Source organism: Anabrus simplex, chromosome 7, assembly GCF_040414725.1.
Source record: "Anabrus simplex isolate iqAnaSimp1 chromosome 7, ASM4041472v1, whole genome shotgun sequence".
Classification (NCBI taxonomy): domain Eukaryota; kingdom Metazoa; phylum Arthropoda; class Insecta; order Orthoptera; family Tettigoniidae; genus Anabrus; species Anabrus simplex.
Window position 1 is genome coordinate 340719700 of NC_090271.1, and position 21471 is coordinate 340741170.

A 21471-nucleotide genomic window follows, 5' to 3' on the forward strand; every position below is an offset into this window, starting at 1 on the left:
CAAACAAACAAAAATCCTCATTTGTAAACACACAAAATAAAGTCATCATACAAATCAACAGATTATTCCAAAGCCATACTTCACATCAAGCATCTTAATAAAGCAATCTGAAAACTCTACAGAGTGAAACCTCCCTAATACGGACACTGATAGGATGCAAAAATATATCTGTATCTGGAAGTTGTCCATTAATGGGAGGAGATGCTTACATAAGCAAAATTCACCCTTCCTAATGTACACTGAGCGGCCAAAAGTCATGGGAAGACACCCAAAATGCAGCAATACGGTGAGGCATCGACTCTACAAGGTGTTGAAATTGTTCTGGAGGGATCTGGATTCGCGTATCTTGCACTGCTACCCACAACTGGTCTTGTGTAGTTGGTCCGGGGTTCATAGAGTGTATACCAGCATCAACAAAATCCTATAAATGCTTGATTGGATTAATATCGGGGAATATGGAGGGCCAATCCATGGTCATAACTTCACTGGAGTGCTCCTCCAACCACCTGCCAACCACCACAGAGCGATAACATGGCACACTGTCCTGTTGAAACATGGCATCTCGATCAGGGTATTCTAGGGCCAGAAAGGGATGCAGATTAGGGTTGGGCAGACCGGAACATTCAGTTGTTCCGCAACATTAGGAGCTTGAGCCGGAGTGTTTCGCTACAGAGTGCCGGGACACAGGACTGTAACGGCGTCGTAGAGAGAACTTCGAGAGGCGATATGACATACTCCGCGTCACCTGGAATGTGCCTGAACCGAACGTGCTGTGCCAAGGCCGCACTAGATAGATTAGTTGGCCTTGGCTGTGTGTGCCTGTCGATAACGGCTGTGTGCTGCCCTGTGCTGGAGTGTAAACATTTTTTCATCCAGTTATATCTTTAATTCCAAAGCGATGACCTATATTTTTCTTGGGTTTAAAAGTTTTCTTACAGTCCAAATTAATTTTTAACGTTAATCCCCGAGAAAGTGTTGAGGGAAATTTTCGAGATATTAAACAAAGTAAATGGAAGCGGAGAGGGAAGGAATTCGAAGTGCAAAAAGCATAACAGCACGAAAGTAATTAAACCGTATGAAAGACGGTAAACTTCGCATAATGTTGCATCCGAGTCCTGTTGAGGACTTTCTTACTAGAAGAAGACCGGACAGAGTGAAATGCAATTTATGTTCTATTTTGTCTGCAAAAGGACCTTCAACTGGCACAATGACGAGACATTTCAAACTTAAACATCCCACAGTTTTTATTTTCGTGTTCTGCTTGTATATTGTGTACATGAATAGAGCACTGACGAATGTTTCTTCAACTGTGCGAGTATACTTTTAATTAGTGAAAATAACATTGTGACATTTGTAAACACCTGTACTGCCAGTGTAATCGTGACAAGTGTATTTCAGAATGAATGAAAACATTCTTATCCTAAAAAGAAAATTTAGACATGAGTTTAAAATACAAGTAGTCGTGAGTTTATACACTAGAGGAAACAAACAGATTGAATGTCACATCAAGTGGGGTTTATTATTTTAAACTTCATTAAGGCCTCATTTCAAGAATTTCTTAACTACATTCAAGAAAGTGTATAGTTTTACGAATATTTGTATTTTAGACTTTATTAAGGCCTGATATTAAGAATTTCATAACTACTGTCAACCATTTCGGACTTTTCCAACTTTTCCTTCACATTCATATGTAAGTTAATTACAATCAGGTATCTGATTAATCAACTTTCAGTTTGAGATTAAGGCTGAAGATGCCCATAATTAAAGGGTGAAACATGTCCCTATAATTTTATTTTATTCATTATCTTTTTTATGTATTGAACAGGTGGAATAAATAAACTTTAATATTTATTTGACTTCATTGTACACTTCAATACGGACCTAAATATGAGAAGTATAACATGTAATGCTTTCTCATGTGCCGTGAAGCCCTAATTACTCACAATACATTCAACTGGTGAAAATATTCTTGAATTACTTACTTTTAAACACCTGCACTGCCATTGTAACAGGGTTATGTGTACTTCATATTGACCGGAAAAATCTTAACCTAAAAGCAGCCTTTAAACGTGATTATTGGGCGCGAATTTCAGTGTTCCGACTGTTCGTTCACGTTCCGTGCAGATTTATGCTGGACATGGCCGATACTACACACAGGCACACACCACACACAACGTTCCGTACAGGCACATTCCCGCTGGCGTGCAGCATGTAATGTTGCCTCTCGAAGTTCTCTCTACACTGCGCAGTTGCAGTCCCGCGTCCCGTGCGCCCGCTGCACAGTTCAGCTAGTAGGCGAAGGGCAGTGCATAGTGGCCCTTCTGACGAGACAGCGAATCAGTGTCTCTGTCTCGCTTGAGAATGTTTCGGAACAATTGACACTCGGTGTTCTGGAACAGCGGAACATAACTGTGTACCGGCACAGTGTGCGGAAACAGGGACATAGTGCCCAACCCTAATGCAGATAGTATGAAAGAATGTCCAAATAACGTGCACCTGTCGGAAAATGGGGCCTAACTGCGACCATGAGAACGCCGCCCAGACCAGAACTGAGCCACCTCCTGCATGGACATAACATGCAGGATCCACAGCTTCATGGGGCATACACCATCAGCAACCGGGTCTTCCCGTGCAGTTTGCAGGCATTTTGTTCCATTCCTCAGTGGAACACTCGTATAGGAAAGATCCTTCCCGATTCTTAATTATATCTGTTGATACTGAAGATCCACCCTCGACACTGTTGACCTCACGTAATCTGCACAATGCGCCGTGCGCTGATGATCATCCCACGTTCAAAGTTGGTTGACTCACGACTGGTGTCTGTGACAGACTGCTCAGCTACGCCGCAGTCATACACGGGACATTTTCTAATTGGACACCCCTTCCCATGACTTTCGGCCATTCAGTGTATATACTATACTTTACTGCATGGTATGTTAACAGCTAGAAAGACTTTAAGTGGAGTAAACTCAAATTGCTACCAACTACTTCCAGCTCTCACTGTTTTATGAGGTATTTCCCTTAAAAACACTAAGCCTTTTTTTTTTTTAGAACATTACACATTGAGTATCTTCTTTTCCAGAAAGGAGTGCAGTTTTTGTATTGGTTGAAGGCTTTTGGCATCTCTCAGATGAAGATTGAATGCCTTCAATTTGCTGGCTTTGGGTGAAAGTGATGTAACTAGAGTCAGAATGTATGTATGGCCACGGGAGTACCTCAACATCATGCAGACGGTTCACAGAGATACGTGCCATCTATGGACGAGCATTGTCCTGTTGAAAAATGGCACCAAGATACTGTTGCATGAGAGGTAACACATGAGGATGCAGGATGCCTGTAGTTCCCTCAATCACTACCAGCTGTGACCTGAAATCATACCCGATGGCTCCCTACACCATGACGCCAGGAGTAACACCGCTGTGCCTCTCCAAAACATTGGAAGAATGGGACCTCTCCCGAGGTCGCCGCCATACTTTCGTGGAAGATGGTCATCCGGGGTAGTGCAGAACCGCTGAACACACTGCCACACCACTCATCAACAGTCCTTGCTTCCCGGTCACGGCACCACTCTAAATGCAGCCGTTTTTGTTGTGGTGTTAGCATAACCCTACGCAATTCCCTAGTTCAGTTGCTCCTAGTCCCCGCTCAATGGTGCATGTTACAGGGAGTCCATTACTTGTTCTCGGATGACAGAGACATACCCCTTGAGGTGGTCAGATGTGGTCAGCTAAAATCCTCACATTCCCAAGCAGTCCAACATTGGGCAACCGTCACATCTGAATGCCGCAGTAATCGGGATATTGTACACTCTGACCAGCTGGACAATGGGAGACCCACAATGAAACCCCTTTCAAACTACATCAGGTGTTGATTACGCTGTCTCCTGCAGCATCTCACAGCGAACACTCAACATCACGCCCCCTATATACTCTACCAGGCCTGGTACAACACTAATGCACTCCGGTGGCCATTGTATCTGTCACCAACGATCCGACCATTTCTTCTGGGTGTTTCAAGTTTTCTGATGGGCAGTGTATGTTTTAGACAATTTTTAAGATAATTTCAAATGTAATTTTAAGAATATAGTTCTGAAAAACTGTTTTGATAAATTAAAATCCTGTGTGCTGATGGAGGCTGTGTTTTATAAACTGTATGTGTATTTCCAAGCAAGACAATCCGTCCCACTGCATCCAGTGAGATCAGAGGCAGAAAATGCGGCGTCAAGTTCTGCTATGAGCTGTCTGTACTGTACGCAAATGTTGCCTTGATCAAGAGGTTGACAGACAGAAGTAGTGTTTGGGGAAAAGAACACTATCCAGACATTTTTGAAGTTTAATTCAGGATGGAAGGTTGAATTGTCGAGAAGAAGTAAAACCTTGATGTTTGCATTAATTTCCTTATCGAAAGAAACGAAGCCAGTCAGTCATAGTTGACTGCATCGTCACAGATTCAAGTGGTAACTTGATTACATCCAGTCCTTTCACCCGCCATATCGAAATGTTTCCTCCACAACATTCTTCTCCCAGGAAACTTGCACAGTTTTGTACCTAACTCAATTTTCTTCCTGCAGACCATTTGAAACTTTAAAATCTCCATAGCCAAGTTCTCTTGCCTTTCCTTGAATAACAAGACAAGAGATGGGAGTTGCAGTACTGGTCGAGTTGCCCATACGGTTAGGGGCAAGCGGCCGTCAGCTTGCATCCAGCAGATAGTGGGTTCGAACCCCACTGTCGGCAGCCTTGAAGATGGTTTTTCATCGGTTCCCATTTCCACACCAGGCAAATGCTGGTGCTGTACCTTAATTAAGGCCACAGCCACTTCCTATCCCATCGTCACCATAAGGCATATCTGTGTCGGTAAGCCAATTGTAAAAAATAATTTCTCACAGTTGAAAAACACTCAAACAGAATTTTATCAATAGCAATACCTTGAGTTACGATGCCGCTCCACACCATGACGCCACCACCACCATAATGGTCCCGTTCCACGATGTTCCTGTGGTTGTATCGGCTACCCGGTTCTCTCCAGATTAATGTGTGACGGGAATCGTTCAGCAAACTGAAGCAGGATTCATCTGCGAAGAGCACATGCCTCCATTCATTCATGGTCCAGTTTCGATGTTGATGGCTCCACAGTAAACGGGCCCGTCTCTGTGCTGGAGTGAGCGAGACGCACACCGCTGGATGCCAGGCAAACAGCCCTGCTGTTCTGAGCCTCCGGTACACAGTTTGCTCGGAAACTGCAACCCCTGACATGGCTGCAAGCTCCGTCGACAATTGTCTTGCAGGTGCATCCGATTTCGTCAGGCGGTTAAGGCCAAATATCGGTCCTGCTGTGGGGTGGTTACCCTTGGTCGACCTGGTACTGGCCTACGACTAACATAGCCTGTGTCTCGAAATCGTCTCCAAAGCCTGGAAATGACACTTTGTGGCTCATTCAAGGATACGGCGACTTCCGTCCTTGCCTGGCCTGCTTCCAGACAACCAAGTATTCTACCCTACAAAACAGGGTCCAAATGGCATTGTGGTGCCATTATGTTGTCACGTTCACCACGAGGCTACACTCCGCACACTATAATAGGGAAAACACGACTGAGAGAATATGGGAAGCATGCACTGGCTGTGTTTACCTTGCGATTACACCACTAGTCGAAGCAGGGAACACTCCCTTCCTATACAGAGCAAACACGTAAGGTAGATAGGTGCATATGTCGTGCGATTTGCGGTCTATTTCCTGTTGCCCTGCTTACTTGTAACTTAGGCTTAACTTTTGGACACTAGTGTATTTCAGGTTCCCTATGGGAATCAACATCTATATCATCTGATGGCCAGTCAGACATCAATTTTTGATGAGACAAAGTCTCTCATAGTGCATTGGCACTGCCAGTGGCTCCAAGTAGCCTACAGAGTGGCCTCCACGGTATGCACTAGCCATGCGTCTTGGTGGGTGTGCTATTTACTCTTTTGTCTAGTAAAACTGCACTCAATTTTGCCAGTAGTCTCGCAACCAGGAATGAGTTAGCTGGAGAATTTATAATGTAAATAATGGACCATTTATATTGGTATTACATACTACTTAGTCGAGCAGCTCGTCTCCTTTCTCCTGTCTCCCAAGTCTTCACAGCCCAAACTTTGCAACATTTTTGTAACACTACTCTTTTGTCGGAACAAATCAAGCTGCTTTTCTTGTAACTTATTTATTACTCTGTACAGAATAACATCATCTGCAAACAGCCTTATCTCTGATTCCACTTCTTTACACATATCACTGATATATATATAAAACATAAAGGTCCAATAATACTGCCTTGAGGAACTCTCCTCTTAATTATTACAGGGACAGATAACTCTTCGCCTACTCTAATTCTCTAAGTTCTATTCTCTAGAAACATAGCCACCCATTCAGTCACTCTTTTGTCTAGTCCAACTGCACTCAACTTTGCCAGTAGTCTCGCATGATCTACCCTATCAAATGCCTTAGATAGGTCAATCGCGATAGTCGTTTCCCACATAGCTGATTATCTTATCAAATAATTCTGACTCTGCGTCGGCACTACCCTTTCCCAGTCTGTACACTCCAAAGACATATAGTATTAAAATTCCGATCATTTCAGTTTTTTCCCATACCAGCTGTGATCACAGAGATATTTATGAATTTGGATTTTTGTCACTAAGTCGATATCAATGCCGAGTCACAAGAAAATGGGTAAACAGAATTTGAAAATCGGTATGTAAAGCTGGAGAATAAGGAATCAATCACTCCTGATCTACACTTAGGACAGTTACCCAATTGGCAGATTCCCTATCTGTTGTTTTCCTAGCCCTTTCTTAAATTATTGCAAAGAAATTGGAAATTTATTGAACATCTCCTTGGTAAGTTATTCCAATCCCTAACTCCCCTTCCTATAAACAAATATTTTCCCCAATTTGTCCTCTTGAATTCTAGCTTTATCTTCATATTGTGATCTTTCCTACTTTTAAAGATGCCACTCAAACTTATTCGTCTACTAATGTCATTCCACGCCATCTCTCCACTAACAGCTCGGAACATACCACTTAATAAAAATCATTGTTATTCGTATTGAAGATACTGAATGTAGGATGCTAAAAGGTTTGTTTTATCACCTATTCAATACATATAAATTTTATAAATTAGGAATTTATTATTGATTCCACTTGAGACATGTTTCGCCCTTCATTGAGGGCATCATCAGTCAAATTATCACCTCAAGGCAAAAAAACAGGTACCTGGTTAGTAGTTGACATGCACAAATTAATACATATTATTAATACACATACAAAAATTAAGTATGGGAAATAGTTGTACAAAAGTGATGGTTGAACATATAGGTTTATAGATGAGAAGTCAGCACCAATGCGTAAAATTAAAATAGTAGAGTTCGGCAGTGGTGCTCTGGAGAACAGTTGACGCAATCATAGGAAAATATAAAGTTTAAAAATATTTACATTATAACAATTAAGGGAGAAAAGGTGTAGTGTTCGGCGTCAATGTTTGTAACCAAAAATTAATGTCAAAGGTTGGTAACTATACAGTATTTACATTGTTCAATTGTAAACATTTACGCTGAATGTTATAATGTAAATATTTTTAAAACTTTATCTCAACTGTTCAATTTATTTACAATCCCATTTATGTGATTACCCCAATGAAGATCTTTCCTTATATTAACACGTAGGTATTTACAATGATCGCCAAAAGGAACTTTCACCCCATCAACACAGTAATTAAAACTGAGAGGACTTTTCCTATTTGTGAAACTCACAACCTGACTTTTAACCCCGTTTATCAATATACAATTGCCTGCTCTCCATTTCACAACATTATCGAGGTCACGTTGCAGTTGCTCACAATCATGTAACTTATTTATTACTCTGTACAGAATAACATCATCTGCAAACAGCCTTATCTCTGTTTCCACTTCTTTAGACATATCATTGAATATATAAGAAAACATAAAGGTCCAATAATACTGCCTTGAGGAATTCCCCTCTTAATTATTACAGGGACAGATATGTTTAGTTATCAGCCCAAAGGCCGGTTGGATCCTGAACAGCTCCGCCATCAGATGTCATAGATGGCCTAGGCATCAGTGAAGAGGCATACCACAGAAATGGGGAGTGAGGTAGTTTCCCGTTGCTTTCCTCACTGAGCCAGAAGTTACTATTACATATCAGTCTGCCAAGCCCACTGAAATGCATGCACCTATCAACCCTATGAGCAACAGTTTCACACCATTCATAGCAGGGACTGGCTGCATAAGAAATGGCATTACTAGCATCACTCATACCTCAGTACAGGAACAGATAAAGCTTCACCAACTCTAATTCTCTGAGATCTATTTTCTAGAAATATAGCTACCCATTCAGTCACTCTTTCTTCTAGTCCAATTGCACTCATTTTGCCAGTAGTCTCCCATGATCCACCCTATCAAATGCTTTAGACAGGTCAATCGCGATACAGTTCATTTGACCTCCGGAATCCAGGATATCTGCTATATCTTGCTGGAATCCTACAAGTTGAGCTTCAGTGGAATAACCTTTCCTAAAACCGAACTGCCTTCTATCAAACCAGTTATTCATTTTGCAAACATGTCTAAGAATGCTTTCCCAAAGCTTACATACAATGCATGTCAAACTGACTGACTGGCCTGTAATTTTCAGCTTTATGTCTATCACCCTTTCCTTTATACACAGGGGCTACTATAGCAACTCTCCATTCATCCGGTACAGCTCCTCCGACCAAAGAAGAATCAAATAAGTACTTCAGATATGTTACTATATCCCAACCCATTGCCTTTAGCATATTCCCAGAAATCTTATCAATTTCAGCTGCTTTTCTAGTTTTCAACTTTTGTATCTTACTGTAAATGTCATTGCTGTCATAGGTAAATTTTAATACTTCTTTAGCTTTAATCACCTCCTCTATCTGGACACTATCCTTGTAACCAACAATCTTTACATACTGCTGACTGAATACTTCTGCCTTTTGAAGATCCTCACATACACACTCCCCTTGTTCATTAATGATTCCTGGAATATCCTTCTTAGAACATGTTTCTGCCTTAAAGTACCTTTTTTTTTTTTTTTTTTTTGGCTATTTTTTTACGTCGCACCGACAAAGATATGTCTTATGGCTGGAATGAAGCAGCCGTGGCCTTAGTTAAGGTACAGCCCCGGCATCTGCCTGGTGTGAAAATGGGGAACCACGGAAAACCATCTTCAGGGCTGCTGACAGTGGGGCTCGCACCCACTATCTCCCGATTACTGGATACTGGCCGCACTTAAGCGAGCTATCGAGCTCGGTCATGTTACCCTTAGCTGACTTCTTTGCTAGATTCGATTTCCTAGTAAGTTCCTTCAATTTCTCCTTACTTCCATAACCATTTCTAACTGTATTTCTTTCCAACCTGCACCTCCTTCTTAGTCTCTCTACTTCTCTATTATAATATAATTTTTGTTTTTGTTTTTGCAACTTGCTTTACGTCGCACCGACACAGACAGGTCTTATGGCGACGATGGGATAGGAAGGAGCTAGGAGTGGAAAGGAAATGGCCGTGGCCTTAATTAGGTACAGCCCCAGCATTTGCCTGGTGTGAAAATGGGAAACCATGGAAAACAATCTTCAGGGCTGCCGACAGTGGGGCTCGAACCCACGATCTCCCGAATACTGGATACTGGCCGCAATTAAGCGACTGCAGCTATCGAGCTCAGTATTATTATAATATAATAGATCTATACCATTCCCTACCACCTTTAAAGATACAAACCTATTTTCACATTCCTCAACAATTGCTTTAATCCATCCCAGTGTCTGTATACATTTGTATTCACAGTCTATGCTATAAATAATTTTTTAAGATGCTGTAATAACATAGAGTCAAAAGAAAATGAAATGTAAAGGCCTACAATACAGAAAGCTCATAAAATTGATTAAGTTAAAGACCCGGCCAAAAAATAAAGTTGTACCGCAAACAAAGATAAGGTACAGAACAAGGATTAAAATGAAAATAAAAGTAACCGAATGGTCATCTTTTCACTTCGCCCAATCACCAACTCACACTATGTCGGTGTCGGGAAGTAATGATGCGAGCGGCCGCTCGAGTTGAAAGGCAAACACAAATTCAAATAAAATGACTCATCTTGTCACACAGTTAGGTCTCACATACATCAAGTAGTAGCGTGCACACTGCTCAAACATTACACGTCGGGAAATCAGAGAGAATCACGTACCAAAAACCCATCAGGTCCGCGCTTCGAACGACCCAAATGGAAACTTCTAGCCCACTCGAAGAACGTACAATCTTTGATGGCGAGGTGTAATAACCGCAGTGCAAGAAATATGTAATCAGTAGGAGACCCAGGTTACCAAGATATCATGACCATAAAGCAATCATACGCACCCACACAGATCGTTTCACGGAGCGAAGCGGAAAGGGACACATTCATCAGTTCTCAATGACCGAGTACAAAGTGCTCAAAAAATTCTTAAAATCAAGGTTTAAAACAAAGACAAACTAAGACCAACATACCTGTAGTATTTATACTCATCTTACCAAAAGAAAGTAGTAAGAACAGGTTTTAAATATCTCAAATAAGCATTTTAAACACAGTCCGTATGGGCTTCATTGTTAATAAGTCTCATGTCAACAAAACAAAGATAAGACTCTAAGATGATGAAACACCGTTGTCTCGTAACACGAACGATCTTTGGTACACATTATGAACAGTGCTGGAAGTAGATAAGTACAGAACTCATATGCATATCAAAACATTGCATTAGCAACACGAATTAACTGAATTAAAGAAACATGCTAAGGGAGAATGGTTTAATACTGTTCGTTAAAAGTGAGAAAACGTGCGGTTTTTCATTTGATCGAGTATTTTATATAATAGCATTGCTTGTAATTGTTACATTCCTACTGGTGTTTCTCTGATGACCTATGTTGACTTCAGTTAGGAAAACCACAATCCCGTGGCGATGCACGGGTACATCAGCTAGTAAGAAATAAAAACAAAGATTGCGGCAAAATTCTGTGGTGTACAGACAAACTCTAATATAGATATTGTAGTAAAACTTGCACATTTAAAAGATATTCCTTTGATTTCATAAGTAAATACAAACTATTCTGAAATTAAAATGCTTCTCACTACGTACTTGGTGGTGATATCGGAATGCAGATCCGTAAGGTATGTTTCATTCTCTCTGGACAGTTGGTCTAACGCAAAGGCATAAGTCCACACAGCATCATAAGCGTATCCTGCATAGTTTGACTCTGTCGTATTCGTTGAATGACACACATTTCTGTATTTTTCTTTCCATTCCTTCACTCTGATATTTTCTTGCATTACGTGATCATCAGGGGCAAAGAACGCATGCGTCATTGCCAGGTGCCCGTTGATAGCCTGTACGAGGAGAAAAAAACAGAAATTTCTTTGCCAGTAATATCACAAAAGCATGAAATATATTGGCATCTAGAAAAGAGCAAGCAATAAGTAGCGTAACAATGATATTGCACAAAATGTTTATAAAAGCTTGTTCTTTTGTATTCATCTTTTATGACTTGTAAATTGCTCTTTAATTTGTTCTGAATAAGAGAAAAAATACAAAATTTATATTCAAATGCAAAACTTTTATTGTTGTTTAAGAATAGTATTCTGGAAAATGCTACTGGCTGTTTAGCTCAGATATCCACAGAAAGCCCAAGCAGCTCTGCCATGTAATTGGGGTCCTACGAAGGTTGTAGACGCTGAATAATATTTCAGTAAATATCACTTAATTATAGATGACAGAAAAACAATAATGACAGAACAAAACATTCAAGTACGTTTTATTCAATGGTATCACTGATTCATGGACATAACGTAGTTAATTTTGTATATTTTCTTGTTATTATTCTGATTTTTCATTGATTTAAATTTGTTCTTTTATTTTTCTATGTTATGTTTTGCCATAAAACAGTTTTAAATAAATGTACAATTGCATGACTGTCAGTTCTGTGCAAATGCTATTACAATTTCACATTAGTACTATCGAAAGACGTAACCAGTTTATCAGAATTAACTCAAATTCTATGTTTTTCGAAACACTAGACAATGTATAAACACTACAAAATGCTAACAATCAGAACATCTAGTCATGAGACTTGATGATCGTGCAAGTCCAGATTTCAGTTCATTAAATGTATGCATACCTCTATCATTTCAGCTGTGGTACAGTTGATATCCTCGTTTTTGTGGCCAGCAGTGCCATTTCCAGGCATCACGTAACGTGTAGTGTTGTACCAGTCAGGAGACAACCACAGGGGGAGGAACCATACATACCCCTGCTTAGCGGTCATCTCCAATTTATACGCTTGGCACATGACATCCCGTGCGGCTTGATCGTAAACATCACCGATGATAATTCGAGCGTTGATTTTCTTCATGTCTTCCAAATACTGTACAGGAAAACACCGCTGAGAATTATTTAATTGCTACTATTGTATCTAGGGATTTAAAACAATACAGGATTATGGCTGATGAAAAAAAAAAAGGTAGCAAAGGATTTGTTAAAGGCAGCTGGGGTGCAGTAGCAATAGACAGCACCCAGAATAGTTTTGTAAAAAAAAACGAGGAGATCCCAGGGAAGTGAAAGGAAGGAATAAAAGTCTGCAGGCAGAAAAAAGATACAGAAGAAATGCGAGATCATTGATTTCAATGAAGTTTGATGAAGAAACTCAGATTAAACATTTTTTAAAACCAAATATGTACACAAGTACCTGGAAATCTAAAACAGAAAATGCTCTCGAAGTGTTTCTTGATATACTGCAGGTAGTACAGGGTCCTAACCACTCAAACTCTGTCTACCAGGTGTTGGAATGTCTGCAGAAAATTCTTCATGATGTGGACTGTTCGGGACCGGAGCAAAGCCACGGTTTTCTGGGCTGGCCGGTCTATTCCTGAGCTGCATCGTCCACAAACCACTCAAAAATGGACCCCACTTTATGGCACATAGCATTATCATGATGGAACACACACTTTCTTCTACAAGCAGCTGGTCAAAATAAAGTGCTATGTAGTATTATGAGAGGACCAAATCTCTTGCGTGAAAAACATCCCCACCTCTGCCATATTTAACTGTGGGCACTGTAATGGCTACCATGCATCATCATTCACTTCACTTCACCATCCAACTGCCATGGTATAGCAAGATTCATTATCTAAATCATGTGTCTCCACTCGTCGACAGACCAGTGCCAGCACCCTTTACATTGTGAAAGACGTTCCCTGGTGAAATATGCCGTTTGTGGGCAGACGCCTGAGCCTCCAATCCCAGTCCTCGTAACTCTTGATGCACAATTAACGACACTGTGGAATTAATATGTCATGCAAGTCTTCGGTACCAAATTCTTTAATGTTTGACGTTGGCAGGCCGTAGTTTTGTTGTGGTTGCGCCCTTCCTGTTTCCACTTCAGAACCATGTCCCCAACAGTTCCTATGGGAAAACTGAGAACTGTTTACTAATAAGGGAATCAATAAACATTCTGCATACAAAGTCACTAAGCTCCTTTTCCACCCACTTTACAGGCATCTCATAGCACTGAATAACATGAAGTCCTCAAATGCTTCTTATAGCAGGAGCGATGGTCCTGATATCATGCCTCGAGTTTACTTGTACTGAGGTGTGTCCTCTGAACACTTTTGATCGCATAGTGTATACATCATTATCGTGGAATGGAAATGAAAATCTTGGTTTATCACCACTGTGTTTTGGATGTCGGTATTTAAGAAAAATTATTTCTTGATGCATTTAATGTAGATTAGATTACACAAAATTAATTAAAAAACAAATCATGCTAACTCACTGCACTACAGTTATTGTGCTCAAGACCGAGCAATTAATTCTGTGGCTTTTCAAAATATGCTCATCTGTCTCTTCTTTCTGCTGAAATGGACTGAAAATTACAGTTTCTCACTTTTTATGAAAATACAATAGAATATAACTCAACTAAGCTTTTGGTTGAAGGAAGGATCCCACCTTTCAATACTTACTTGCTTTTTACAACTGCTTTATGCATCTACAAACATATTTCAACTAAAGTCTAGTTACATGACTAAAAAAGCACACGTTTCATTCCTCTGATTTGGAGCATCTTCAGCTAAAAAACGTGTATAAAGATACAAAAATGGGCACATATGAAATAGAAGCACTTAAGATGATGACGAGATAAAATATTCCTAATATTGAGTTAAAACACTCAACAAGTCAATGTTCAAACTTGTAATAAAATCTGTGTGCGTAAGAGATCTTCTTTCTTTAGAATGCTCGAAAAGTTGGTACAATTTTTAGTGTGTACTCTAGACAACTTGTGGACAACGATAGACTTAAATTTAAAATAGGATGACTGGGGGAAATTCCTTGAAGTTCAGGTTAAATCTTGATAGAAAGTATTCTTTATCATGGTGACTGTTGTACCCGTATTCAACGCCAAGATAATCAGTCTCTCCACGCAGATAAAATCAACTATGAACTTGATCACTGCCTTACACAGTCTCTCCTCCTCCTGGTTCCCGAAAGCCTCGGCGGGATCTTTGAAACACATGGAATATACCTCGCTCGATACTCAGGTGCGAATTTCTAGTGCCGTTATGTAACTTAGGGGTTCATCCTATGCCTTCATGGTCTGACCCACATACACTGGTAATTTATGTATGATAGGCATTCAAGAATTACTGATTTTGTAGCCTTCCTTTAAATTCTTGTTATTCAGGCGTTTCTTAATTTTTATACCCTCTTGCACTTTTCTTTTAGCATTTCACAGCACAGCCACTAAGATCTTCCTTTTATCAAATAAAATGTTGTGATTTGTTTTGCAGGAATACTTAGCTACAGCTAGCATTTTCAGGTCTTAGTTCGCAGTGTGACAGGTACCTGTGTTCTTCGAGTCTGGTAGAAATTATTACAACAAACAAATTTCTTTCTTCTTAACTAAGTAAGTAACATTTATTTTTCTCCAGATTTTACAGTTTTCTAACCTAATCGATCTCAACAGAGAAAAATAGAAACAATTTAACCCTTAGCGGACAAATTTTTTTCTTGTGTAGTCCTGCACTAGTCGTATTTTTTTCTTTAAAAAGCTGCATATTTACAATGAAGGTATAATGAAAATACAAAGTCTGACTCACAACATTATGAATTAATTTATCACTCTAGATACTCACTATAAGCAATAAACATGTAGTTGAAAGACAGTTTGCCCCTTTTCTACTTATATTTCTTCTCTATGTGATACTTCTTGAAGCATTCATTTGTGTTTTTTCTCCTGCACAGCAATTAGTCTCATCAACAATTTGTTGTACAAATTCTTCCGTAACAAATAGTGTAAACAATTCAATGAGAGTAAACGGTTTCTTACCTATGGGAGGTGAGAAACCACTAATAAAAATGTGTGGTTTCTGTACAAAGTTCTGGTTCACTACTATTTGTATCGCTTTCATTATTGCTTTCAACTACTTCCATTTCTCTAGAATTGTCATCATCGCTCTCAGAAACATCCAACTCACTGACCATAACTCATAATTCGTCATCACTGCTGTCAATTTCACGTAAGAAACGAGCTATATCAGACGAAGTAGCACTACCGTCTGCGCGCCGCTGACTAATGTAAACAACAGCTCGTTCTTTATTCACTTGTAAAACTCGTAAAACAAAGTTTTTACGCATCTAGAAGGCTGTGACATTCCTAAAGTTTCTATACAATAACTATAGATAGCAGCAGCACGTATAATTGCTCCACAGACGTACATCTTTATCGCGGAAACAGCCAGCGGATATATCCCGACATACGTCCAGAACAAAAAACTGGGATGTCGGGAAATGATTTCCCGACAGTCGTCCGCTAAGGGTTAAAAACCAAGCAAAACTGGGAAAAATTCCAAGCAACAAGAAAAGAAGAAAAACAATGGCAACACAGCAAAAACAAAACAATACTGAACACAAAACAGAATAATGGTAACACAGCAACACAAAACAAAGAATAAAAAGGTACCTCTCCAATCCTGGTTGAATCAGCAAGTTTTAATCTGCTTTCATTCCATACTCACTGGCCACGCAACCCTTGTCCTAGTATCATGTTTCATTGTTTCTCGACAAGGCTGCCTGCTCCTATCAACCTCACCGTACTGTACTAAGTCTTGCTGATTCGCCCTTTTAATTTCTTTAATCTGCTGAGTCTCATGTCTTCATTCAGCTTTACTTTTAACTTACTACCTAGGTACCCAAAATATTACACGCACTGTCCTGCTTGTTTAATTGCATGTCCAATTGTCTCATTAGCCCACTTCTTTTACTTTTTAACACATACAGCACTTAAATACCAATTCAGATTCCCTATCCTAATTCATTCTTTAATCACCCACCCAATAACTTTATGCTGCCTTACACTCAAAAGTTTCAATCTGACTTTTTCTGTTTCTTTACATAGTCCTAACAAGTGCGGGTCTTCATTCACTTCTCCACACGATATCACCACAGTAAACTTTCTCTCACAGTGCTGTCCACATTAGCAATACTTGGCTCACCTTATTAAATATACTTAGAGATGCTCATTCCTCCATCTGTCATTGCCGTTGTATATCCTTGACCCTAATTAAAATCATTCTGCGACTTCTGCTACCCCTTTTATTCCAAACCCCATGTCATATGTATCCCTTACCTAAACTTCGCCAACCAGCTCCCAACACACCTGCCTGTTGCTGGTAAGCCGATAGTAACACTGTACCCCGTTCCCCTCTCTTTAATCACATCCAATAGTTAAGTACCCCCATCACACATTCAACTTCTATACACTCCCGACACATTACTATCGCTCCAGCATTTGCTGTATACTGCGGGAGTTGGATTACACTCTTATTAAATTTACAAATAATATGATTTAGCATGTCTCTTCCTTCCTGTAGACCCCAACACCATCCTACACTTTATACCCGAGTACTTAACAACTGAGAGCGCTTCTTAATTTGATCCTCCCATCCCCCTCTTTTGCTTATAAGCACTCCTAGATTTTCTACCTCTTCAATCATTTCCTCCTGAAATTTCATTTTTTGTTCCGTATTGACTTACATTTGTACAAAATGATAGCAACATTTTGCCTACACAGGAGATACGATAGCAGTAGTGGGGAGAGTAGGAGTACGTCAGTCTCCTGAAATACATTTGAAACATCAGCATACTGCACATACCTGGTCCATCCGGAAAAAGAACTTAACACTATGACGAGAAACATATTTGTAAAATAACAGAGCTATAAGGAGAATACTCAACAGCCTTTTTATACTTACCTTCCGCATTGCATCTCTCTCCCTATCCCTTGGAAACTTCCTGTTATGAACAAAAGCGATGCCTTCAGCATGCAGAGAATCTTGTAAGTGCGAGATGTACTCGGTGTACTTCTGTCCATCTTCTGTCAGTGCTGCTACGCGTTTCCAACCCATTTTTTTCAGCAAAGCTACATACACAGGTCTGTGGACAGGGAAATATACATTAGGAGAATTGGTAATTGTGGTACAACTGGTCATACTATCTGTTGACAGGGAGCCTTACTTAACTCTGATAGAAAGAGACATTGCATTTATATGCTGTATGCAACTATGTTGCAAAAAGTGGTGAAATATGAATTTATTTTCATACTGTTACAGTCTTGTACGAAATGCAAACTTAACATTCCTTTACTAAACTCATGTATGATCATGAATATACACCTGAATGAAAAACAAGAAATCACACTACTTAGAGCTGCGGGTGTTCCACCAGTACAAACAATCCGCGAGACGTGCCAGTGTTCACTGTTAAAACAATATGCACACGTCTCCTAGATAAGTCACGGTGTGTTAATTATTACACATAATAAAAAATCATTAATAAGGTTTCTGGTATGGGATCCTCACCAGGATTACCTGATTCAAGAACTGGAAAAAATCCAAAGAAAAGCAGCTCGATTTGTTCTGGGTGATTTCCGACAAAAGAGTAGCGTTACAAAAATGTTGCAATGTTTGGGTTGGGAAGAATTGAGAGAAAGAAGAAGAGCTGCTCGACTAAGTGGTATGTTCCAGGCTGTCAGCGGAGAGATGGCGTGGAATGACATTAGTAGATGAATAAGTTTGAATAGCGTTTATAAAAGTAGGAAAGATCACAATACGAAGATAAAGTTGGAATTCAAGAGGACAAATTGGGGCAAATATTCATTTGTAGGAAGGGGAGTTAGGGATTGGAATAACTTACCAAGGGAGATGTTCAATAAATTTCCAATTTCTTTGAAATCATTTAGGAAAAGGCTAGGAAAGCAACAGATAGGGAATCTGCCACCTGGGCGACTGCCCTAAATGCAGATCAGTTTTGATTGATTGATTGATTGATTGACTGATTGATTGATTGATTGATTGATTGATTGATTGATTGATTGAAGAAAAACGTGTTTTTAAAAAAAACATGAACGTGAAGAAATACATATTCTTCTCCCGTTTACACTGAACACACTACTTTTCCTGTCCATAATTTGCTCTGCAGTACACTGCAAGAGTCTGGTTTAAATCTGTGGTGTTTGTCTGTTAAAACTAGCTTCAATGCGGAGAACGATCTCTCTACATCTACGGGTGTGACAGGACAGGTGTTAAACATTCTGGTAGATCCTCAGTCGAGCAGCTCATCTCCTTTCTCCTCAGTCTTCCCACCCTAAACTTTGCAACATTTTTGTAATGCTACTCTTTTGTCAGAAATCACCTAGAACAAATTAAGCTGCTTTTCTTTGGATTTTTTTCCTGTTCTTGTATCAAGTAATCCTGATGACGGTCCCATACTCTATCTGGGGTCTTACCACAGACTTATATGCCCTCTCCTTTACATGGTTACTATAACCCTTAAACACCCTCATAACCATCTGCAGAGATCTGTACCCTTTATTTACAATCCCATAATGTCCATAATGTCCAGCGAATCACCAATGCGGAATCCACGTGTTTCTAGCTTCTTGATTGATTCAGGTATGATTTGGAAATGTGTCCTGATAAGTGCCATTTCCCTTTGAACTGTATCATTGCCTAAAGAGTTCACAGCATTAATTACTTCATATTTCATTGAAGACTGCTTGTGAAACATGTTAAAATATGCACAATAAAAGTTGGAAAGATGCACAATAAATCCATATATACGCACTAATCACAAATATATGCAAATATGCATATCTGTATATGAAATATATATCATCATCATCATCATCATTTCCCATTATGCAGTTGTAGCTGGGTAGGGGAAATATGGTTCCTCTCCACTCAGTATGTGAAATAGCTCTACAAAACATCAGCAGCGACAGGAATATGTAAGGAGATTGCACCCGACTCGACATGCCCGCAAGAAGCCCTATTGGACGAGAGGAGTAACATGGGATGCAGTGGAGGCATGTCACACCCGGCTCGCTGGAAGGAAATCCTCATCATCATGATGTACCCGTGCTTCGCAATGGGATTTTCCGAAAGACTGACTTTGTGGTTTTCCTAACTGAAGTCAACATAGGTCATTACAAAATCGTCAGTAGGAAAGTAGCGATTAAAAGCAATGTTATCATATAAACTACTCGATCAAATGAAAAACCGCACATTTTCTCACTTTTAACGAACAGTACTGCGGTGCCAATCTATGATATGTGCACACTGCTCATTCCAATCAGTGCCTCAGAGTAGGGATTGAATAGCGTGAATGCTTTGATGAACCAGTGTGTTATGTACCAGTAGTATCAGAAAATTTATGAACCAGAGGAATGGCACGCTAAAGAAGAAAGTTATCTAACTCCCACCTACTTCCCGCCAACAATCAGTACGACGGGCCGATTTGGCCGTGTGGTTAGGAGCTCGCAGCTTGAGCTTGCGTCCGGGAGATAGTGGATTCGAATCTCACTGTCGGCAGCCCTGGTGATGGTATTCCGTGGTTTCCCATTTTCACACCAGGGAGAGTTTCTTGTCAACTGAATTTATTGAAATTTCAGCAAAAGAAAATGTTTACGGCAAAAATATTCATTTCACCTTGTTTACAGTTTATATATGATGTCTTCAAGGCCAGATAGTTGGGTTTTAAGGCGCCGTCATCTACCATGGAACCATAATCCTACGTAGACTGCATTCCCCATAGAACCACAGCCACAAACCCTCGTCGGTCAGGTGTTTTGGACGTTCCAGCAGCAGGGTCACTTCGCACGAGTGTATGCTTGGTATCTGTCAGCACTGTGTTATAGTTCAGTTGAGGGGCTAATTTACATGAAATGACAGTAATTGTTGGTGTATGCTTATCCCCTTTAAGTAAAGAATAAAGTCTGGAAAGTTCTGGAAATGGATGTTTGCAACAGAAAATAACTACAGAACACAAAACTTTATCTTTCCACACAAGCACTGCTTAGTTGTCCGGCTCCATGATTAAATGGTTAGTGTGCTGGCCTTTGGTCCCAGGGTTCCCGGGTTCGATTCCCGGCAGGGTCAGGAATTTTAACCTTAATTGGTCAATTTCGCTGGCACGAGGGCTGGGTGTATGCGTCGTCTTCGTCATGTCATCCTCGTCACGTTGCGCAGGTCGCCTACGGGAGTCAAATCAAAAGACCTGCATCTGGCAAGGCAAACTTGTCCTCAGACACTCCTGGCACTAAAAAAAAGCCATACGCTATTTCACTTCATTTCACTGCTTAGTTGAGTTATATGAGTTTATTCGCATTGTTTGATCACAGTTCTAACTCTACAGAAATTCTTTAAGTCACTCAAAAAATATTAAAGTCACTCGAGTAATATTCATAAGTTAAGCAAGGCTGTTGTGCCTTCAAAGTTCGTGAACCCATAATAAATGTTTCTAAGACACTTGTCTATTCTGTCACTGTTCTCGAGCAATATTTGCAAAGTTATGCGATCACTAAATGATGTGAGATACTCTGAAGTTTCATTGAAAAACGTCTATTACATTTGTAATTCTCGAAAGAGCAAAAGTTAAAGTTAATTATTCACTAGGAGTATGAGAAATATTTAATGTTTCGTTTGAGAAATGTCTATTACAATTCGGACACTCGAAGTAAAAATCCACAAAGTTAATTATGCACTAAAGCAAATGAAATGTTCAAAGTTTGAGTCGAAAAATTTCCCATTACATTTGAAACATTCGATGGTTTATATCCAGTCTGTAATAATTCAAACATGTGGAATATTTCCAAGTTCGCTTTCACACTTACGATTTGTAGTTCCATCGCACTCATATTTCCGTAGTCACTCGTGCAGAGTTTAAGTACTTTGAACAGAATATCGCCATATCTCATGACAGGTCGAGCTGATATGGACCACCCGTTGCTAATACTAATTATCTGGCCGAAGCAAGGCCTTTTATACCTGTCCAAGCCACACGTCATCTTCATGACCCGATTACTTTAAAGTTCAATAACTTCTGTTT

The 21471-nt window shown here is 39.9% G+C and overlaps 1 protein-coding gene across 1 annotated transcript in view; it reads right to left on the minus strand.

Moving 5' to 3' along the window:
- The window catches only part of LOC136877165 (uncharacterized), a 753414-nt gene that overhangs the window by 61963 nt on the left and 669980 nt on the right, over positions 1 to 21471 (minus strand). Inside the window, exons 12-14 of the mRNA XM_067150977.2 lie at positions 17340 to 17520; positions 12212 to 12457; positions 11176 to 11423 (exon numbers count right to left, since the gene is read on the minus strand). Of these exons, the coding sequence (XP_067007078.2) occupies positions 11176 to 11423; positions 12212 to 12457; positions 17340 to 17520 (675 nt within the window). The remainder of the gene's footprint in view (positions 1 to 11175; positions 11424 to 12211; positions 12458 to 17339; positions 17521 to 21471) is intronic.